Source organism: Sinocyclocheilus anshuiensis, unplaced genomic scaffold (assembly GCF_001515605.1).
Source record: "Sinocyclocheilus anshuiensis isolate Anshui unplaced genomic scaffold, SAMN03320099.WGS_v1.1 scaffold63, whole genome shotgun sequence".
In the NCBI taxonomy this organism is placed as follows: Eukaryota; Metazoa; Chordata; class Actinopteri; order Cypriniformes; family Cyprinidae; genus Sinocyclocheilus; species Sinocyclocheilus anshuiensis.
Genome location: NW_015552625.1, coordinates 3,044,428 through 3,052,658, shown reverse-complemented (window position 1 = coordinate 3,052,658; position 8,231 = coordinate 3,044,428). Strand labels below are relative to the sequence as shown.

The window sequence follows — 8,231 nt, the reverse complement described above, 5'->3', positions numbered from 1 at the left end:
TAGGCAATAACGTTGACAATAACGTAGCGTATATCTTCAACATACGTTGTCTATGACCAAAAACTATGACCAAAAAGGTAAGAAGATATGTTTTCAGTGGACTTTTAAAATTTGCTTTGCTTGAGAAAATAAAAATATACCGTTCGTGTTTTTTTTTCTTTTGATTTAGTCGAGTTGGTTTTGCATCAAACACAATGTAATTTTCAGCAATCGAGATCTGGCAGCAACAGCGCATTTTTCCGCTTCGGCGAGCACTTCGCTGACAGCTTACCTCGTGCATTAAATCTGAGCAAATCACTGAGAACGCGCTATAATCCTGAAGAGTCATAGCAACAGAGCGGAGGCGAGAAAGCTGTGGAGAATCCGTTCGGCTGGAAGCAACCATAACTGACGTAGATTTACAGAAAATTACTGCCGTTTGGCAAAAAAATAATTTTACGTACTTATTCCTAACTCTTTAAGCGTTAAGTTACATTTCAAATGACAAGGGATCAACTTATAATCATGTTTATATGAATTATCCCGTGAACTTTTTCTCTCAAATGGCCTGGGTATGCGGAGCATTCGCAGCTTATATGGATGGAACGCCACTGCTACATACTTGTTTTTGTATAGCAATGAATGTTTTGCTCATGTTTTTCCTCCTTGTTTGTTTCGTCCCAACAGAGAGCAAGGAGGTGTACAAAAGACAAGTGATGTCTATCACATGTATTGCCATGGGGATCAGCTTTCTAGGCACCCTCTGCATAGCTCTCTACTGTCGGAACAAGTAAGTGGACCTCAGAATTTATCAACGCTTGAGCTGTACCCCAGAGCATATCATTTGAAAGAAAGGCACAATATACCAAGCTAGAGGAAAGAGTGACTGCTATGGAAACCCAGAAACATAATGACTGGAGGTGGGGACGTAATTACTTTCCCATAAAAGCACCCACAACTCTACTGGCCACCTTTCCAACAGGAATGAATTCAAACATTTTTGGCCCATGGCATGCATAGAATGCACTGCTGCTGGTGCTTTTACTATTCAGCTTTTACAGGCTCGTTTCAACTATTTAATTGAGACAAATACACTGAACAAAATTATAAACGCAACACTTTTGTTTTTGCCCCCATTTTTCATGAGCTGAACTCAAAGATCTAAGACTTTTTCTATGTACACAAAAGGCCTATTTCTCTCAAATATTGTTCACAAATCTGTCTAAATCTGTGTTAGTGAGCACTTCTCCTTTGCCGAGATAATCCATCCACCTCACAGGTGTGGCATATCAAGATGCTGATTAGACAGCATGATTATTGCACAGGTGTGCCTCAGGCTGGCCACAATAAAAGGCCATCATAAAATGTGCAGTTTTATCACACAGCACAATGCCACAGATGTCGCAAGTTTTGAGGGAGCGTGCAATTGGCATGCTTTCAGCTTTCTAGGCACCCTCTGCATAGCTCTGTACTGTCGGAACAAGTAAGTGGACCTCAGAATTTATCAAAGCTTGAGCTGTACCCCAGAGCATATCATTTGAAAGAAAGCCACAATATACCAAGCTAGAGGAAAGAGTGACTGCTATGGATCAGAGGGCGTCTGGCACTTTGGAGAGGTGTTCTCTTCATGAACGAATCCCGGTTTTCATGATAATGCATGGCCCCATGTTGCAAGGATCTGTACACAATTCCTGGAAGCTGAAAATATCCCAGTTCTTGCATGGCCAGCATACCCACCGGACATGTCACCCATTGAACATGTTTGGGATGCTCTGGGTCGGTGTATACGACAGCGTGTTCCTGTTCCTGCCAATATCCAGCAACTTCGCACAGCCATTGAAGAGGAGTGGACCAACATTCCACAGGCCACAATCAACAACCTGATCAACTCTATGCGAAGGAGATGTGGTTGCGTTTATAATTTTGTTCAGTGTATATTCACAGTCATCATCTGTTTTCCCCCTTTTAGCTCCTCAGAGATGCTAATTGTATTTAAAAATGCATTTGTTAAAAGTAGGGCTGGTCCGAATACCATTTTTAGTGGACTTATATGAACCTCAGATCCGTTGGGTAATCTATTATATCTATATTACCAGCGACACTATAAGGAGGAGGAGAAGGACCACCCATGGAAATATGAATGAGTAAACTCAATATGATGGGTATAGGATAAAGCGAGAAATAATAAATAAAATAATAAAAACGAGATAAGCACATGACAAAATCACTAAAACTGCAATTAAAATAAAAAACATAGTATACACAATTCAAAATATGAATAAATATAATAGCGATTATATACTGTAATAGTTATAATAATGCTAGTTTTCGAGTTTACTCTAGCCTTGACTTTTTTGTCAGATTTTATTCCTGATTTAAAATAATACAACATTATTGAAACACAATCTTGACTTATATTTTTGGAGATTTTGGTCCTTACCCTTTCAAAGCTGTATGCCTATTACTTCCATTAGGGCTGTGCAAAAAATCTAATGCGATTTTCATGCGCATCTCGTTGAGAGAAATAGGCCTTTTGTGTACATAGAAAAAGTCTTAGATCTTTGAGTTCAGCTCATGAAAAATGGGGGCAAAAACAAAAGCGTTGCGTTTATAATTTTGTTCAGTGTATATTCACAGTCATCATCTGTTTTCCCCCTTTTAGCTCCTCAGAGATGCTAATTGTATTTAAAAATGCATTTGTTAAAAGTAGGGCTGGTCCGAATACCATTTGAGATTTACTACTAATCACAGGAGCGGCTTTACTGACGAGATGCGTATGAAAATCACATTCGATTTTTTGCACAGAGACAAATACACAGGCTATATATCGCATGTGAGGATCCTGCAGGTGGCGGATTATTACTAATCTTTTCTGCAGCAGCTGGAATAATGACATTTATCATTTTGATGGCGGATTGTAATCCAGAAAGGATTATGTGTTTATGAAACACGTGACTGAAATTAAATTATTCCAGTTTTAAATGTGCATCTGATTACAGATAGCCTGGGATTACACATGATTTGTATTTTAAAGAGAACCAGTTCGAAGGAAGAATAATTTGCTTTTTGGGTTAAAATAATTTCTTAATATGAAATTTGAATGGTATGACAATTAGAGATTAGACTGTACAGAAATTGAAATCTACATGCTAATACACTTGGGATGTAACGATATTATCAATATCACAATATCACGATAGCAAAACTCGATATTATCGTGGTCACATGACGATATGAAAGAATAGGTCTTCTGGGCAAAAATATATGTTTTAAACCATTATGCCTTGGCACAGTATCTGTCAAACGAACTAAAACTGAAAGCACAATATGGCTTAATCCTTTCATCAAGTCTGTTTTTGCAGCATGTTCCAAAGAGAAGCGCACACATTGTTGAGGCGATCAGCTCGTGATCCGGTGTTCACAGTGAATTAATGCAGTGAACTCGTTTATTGCATATGCTGTGAGTTTAGCGCGCGTTTAGGAATACTTTATGCTTTATTTTCACGGCAGATGATTACAGCATTTGTAGTGAGACGCATTTTTGTATTTTCACCGAAGCTGCGTTCCCTTCAAAATAAAAGCTCTAACGTTACTGCCGTTTCCATCAAAATAAAAGCTTAAAAGTGCAGCATGAATTGCTGACAGCTAGAGGTTTAAATGGGTAACGTTACTGTAGTCCAAATTCAAAATATCTCTTTCAAGTCTAGAAATTAGGAAAGAAGTATTGTAATTTCCCTACTGTAGTGTAAAGCAAAAATAATATACCTATGAAATATTCATTTTCATTTATTTTACAGTGCAATTGTTTTACAATATGCTACTTGTTGTTGTTATTATTATTATATTCAAATTTGTTTGGCTTCCTAAAACACCAGTGTCAATGTCATTTAGACTGAGACAGTATTTCACAAATAAAAAGAGGGTTGAGTCCCCTTTAAACTTCAGGTACAAGGTAATTCACTGACTTTTTTCTGACTTAAGTTTTCTTAGTTAAGAACATGGGTTGGAGCTCTTAATTTTGAACTCTCAAAGTGCATTAGATAGAATAATTTAACTTTAAAATTTAGAAAATTTAAATTTTTTTTCAATTCTTCATGTCTTTTTTTCTTTTTAAATATCGCAATAAATATCGTATCGTGGACTTTATATCACAATATTATCATATCATGAGATTACATCCCTATAATACACACTATATACACATAGTCACGCAATGCTGATGTTGTTAACATTAACAATTTGAGAACAAAGTATAACAATAATAATTTGCACGGTTTGATGTGATATGAGCTAACTGATCGTTAGATTTAATCAGCATTGGTAGAGCGATTTACTGTAATGCTTTTTTTTCTCAGTTGGTCAGAACAAAAGTGGCAGACTTGTTACTTGTTCAGATGACAATATCCGGTGAAAACTCTTATTTGGGTCATATATTCCAAGACGTAGGCTAGAATCTGTGATTCCTAAGTACAGGATCCACACCGGTGCGGTGACTGACAGCCACACATTCACCTCAAAACATTAGATTCATCCGCGCTGGAGCCGTGCCGGTGCACAACCCACGCAATGAAGATAATTCCGCAAGTTACTGCAGTTACAGGTTTTCAAACAGAGATGGCGACTAAGAGGCAAAACTTACAGACTGCAGCTTTAAATATAAACAAATTGCTTAAAACGATTGGGAACCCTGAAGAACTTCTAAAATTTCTGGAATACTATGTTTTATTATTTCAGCTTTAATTATAATTAGTTTCTTTTTAACTGAATGCCCAAAAATAAAAATAAGTTTTAAAAACAAAACTAGGGCTAGGAGACCTTCAGATATTATTGTGGACGACCACTGCTGCAATGGATGCATGTGTTGCTGCCTTATAATTTGGCCAAATATAAGTATCTTAGGAAGCAGAATAATTAAAATGCCTGCCTTTGTAATAGCCTCGGGAGAGTGTCTATGATGCTTTAAAATGCTGCATTTTGTTGGCATGAGTAGGAAAGGGGTAATAATAGTCACATTACACTGAAATTGTGATGGATCTGATCCATGCGATTGAGTATACAGTATATCCATATTTCACCCATGAGTTAAGATAAGCATCAGTAAGAGCAACTGACTGCAAGTCAGAGCTCCTAGAAGCAAGAAGGGGTGTGTGCGGAACAGCCCAGCAATTTAAATATAACACATGATACAATGAGTGAGCGAACTGACAGAAGAAAAATCAAACAATGATGTAGTGACATTTAAGTGCACCAGTAATTATTTTATCTCCCAGGAAAATAACTATGGGCTGTCTTAACTGTCAGAACATATTCTTACAGATGATGGGTGATGTGTTTGCATGTGAATGAGTCTGCTTGTGTGTTTATGTAAATAAATATCCTCATAGCCCATGGTATTTTGGATTCTTAACTAATGATGCTGCCCCCTACAGGAGAAGGAGGGAAAAGCTCCAGGCACACTTGAAAGAGAGCCGTAGCCAGAAAAACTACAACCTCAACTCTTCCAGCCTGGCCCTTAAACCCAGCCTTAGGCCTCAGCAAGGCCTGCAGCTCCAAAAAGTAAGCACCTCTGGCCCCTTTTATACCTCGCATCAATGTATGTTTTGTATCCAGATATTCAGTATATTCTTGAAGTGGATTGCACATCTTCGGAACACAAATTAAGATATTTTTTATAAAATCTGAGAGCTCTCTGACCCTCCGTAGACAGCAATGCAACTGTAATGTTCCCAGGTCCAGAAACGTAGCAAGGACATCTGTAAAATAGTCCATGTGACATCAGTGGTTCAACCGTAATTTTATGAAGTTACGAGAATACTCGGGGAGAAGAATTGTTGAATAAATTATGTTATTATTGTTTTCTTTGCGCACAAAAAGTCGTAGCTTCGTAAAATTACGGATGTCCTTGCTACGTTTCTGGACCTGGGAACATTACAGTTGCATTGCTGTCTACGGAGGGTCAGAAAGCTCTCAGATTTTATCAAAAATATCTTAATTTGTGTTCCAAATATGAACGAAGGTCTTACGGGTTTGGAATGATATGAGGGTGAGTAATTAATGACAGACTTTTCATTTTTGGGTGAACTAACCCTTTAAAGAAAATTCCCAAAAGACATTACTTTATGTCATAGCTGTTGTCATGAACAGTTGGCAAACAAATAAGACCCCAAAGAGACTCCATTGCCTGAGAGAAACTTTAATGGATAATTTATTCAGTGCCTGATTACAAATAATTTAAAATCACTTTATGATGTGCACCGTCTTAACTGTTATTATGGCTATTTCTGTTTTTTTTTTCAATGGTTACATATAACCTAAGCTATAGATTGTGTAATTATACACTTGCTCATTATTATCATTATTATTATTTTTAGTTAGCTTATGTTTTGCAAGCTAACAGTTCAGCATGCTAGCTTAGCTTATTGTTAGCCAATCTGTTGGCTAGCTTAGCCTATAACCTGTACGAATATTTAATTATATGTTTTTTAACACATTCTACATATTAGGTTATATATTATATTATATTATATTATATTATATTACATTACATTACATTACATTACATTATATTATATTATATTATATTATATTATATTTATTATATTATATTATATCATATTATATTATATTGTTATATTAGGTTATATTATATTAGGTAGATTCAGTGGGCAGACCAAATTGTTCATGAAACTCTAAGCCATGATTTGCTACATTCTCTTGGCAGGCAGTATAAGTGTGAAGAGCATTCACATTCAGAACAGAATTTGATAAACCATAAATTTGTAGTGTATGATGCATCATGAGTATTTATGTTCCACTTTCGCAAAAAGAGAGACTATACTGTATTTTTAATGGATTTATCTATTTATTTTGTTTAGCTAGCATACAGATGGCTCAAAAAAAATAGTTTTTTTTTTAGTTTAGTCATATTAATATGATCTTAATTAATCTTAATGCTGAACGAAAAATAATAAAAATGTGATGTACAACATTAAACTGACATATTTTTCAGGTTGTTTATGTTTAGATACATATCAGCTTAGATGTGAGGGCCTTCGAATATTAGAATTTGAATATTGTCAAAAACGTTGAGAGCCACTGGACTACAAGCCACAAAACTCATGGAGTCATTAATGTAGTCAAATAGTCAAATCTGATTATGATGTGATCGCTGAAAATTCATGTTAAAAGGGATTCTGAGACAAATCCCATCACATTTCCTGCTTTTCTCCTCATCAGCAATTAGAAGCAAGAACAGCTTTACATCGCTCAGCTCATTGTAACGAGGCTCTGTCACAGCCATTCAGGGTGTGCAAGTCTCTGAGGACAGACACACTAATAATGGTAGTCACACTAGTCCATCATTGAGGGTTTGTGATTACTGCATCATTCTCTGTCTTTCCAGCTCAGAAACTGTGTGCCAGTCCAGTGTCCTAGAGATTGTAGACAGTGTGTTTCCTTCCCTGTCCTGTTGGGAGATTTGGTTAATATTCATCACTTTCTCAATCACTCCAACTAGCAGATCCATCACAGATAAGCCTATACAGGCTATTTGCATGACAAACACAGTGGTAATTTAAATGTCACTCAAACCCAGTGAGATGTTTAATCTCTACAGCAATTGCCCACTGTCAGAAGGCACGCAAATGCCAGCCAAAGCAATCAAAACTAGTCCAGTGACAAGGAAAGACCAGCTTTTTACACATGATGTTAGTTCTTTTTTCCATGACAACAGCTATTTCTTTCAGTAATCATAAGAACTGCATTGAATTAAGGATGGAGTGAGTTTTACATATCTGCATTAGAGATACCTCTATTAGCAATATCTGTGAAACTCAGTAGATTACTGATGTAAGATATGTTGCCATCCCATCTCAAATTCAGTCCTAACCTTTCCCTCTATATATATTTCATAAGCTTCTCACTCTTTCTGGTGCACTGTTCGCTGAAAGTTCAGCCCATGGGCATATAAACAAACATTTATTAACACACAGGTAATACGCATCTTGTCTTGTCTAGAATGATATTTTAGGCTAGTGTGTGCCAGGTAAATGTGAATTTTTGTTGTTTGCTTTGCCCCTACATACCAAGGATTTTGATTATTATAGGTGTGAAATATTTGTTGACTTGCGGCTGAAATGAGGCTGAGCAAGAAGAACAATTCACATCTTACCACACATTTACCACAGAAACTCTTCACTTGAATGACATTTAAAACAATTACCATCTACAGTAGCTTTGGACAGATCATGCAG

The 8,231-nt window shown here is 36.5% G+C and overlaps 1 protein-coding gene across 1 annotated transcript in view; it reads left to right on the top strand.

The window, feature by feature from the left end:
* Positions 1 to 8,231, top strand: part of nrg3a (neuregulin 3a) — a 328,241-nt gene that overhangs the window by 305,355 nt on the left and 14,655 nt on the right. The window contains exons 5-6 of the mRNA XM_016457868.1: positions 667 to 769; positions 5,409 to 5,535. Of these exons, the coding sequence (XP_016313354.1) occupies positions 667 to 769; positions 5,409 to 5,535 (230 nt within the window). The remainder of the gene's footprint in view (positions 1 to 666; positions 770 to 5,408; positions 5,536 to 8,231) is intronic.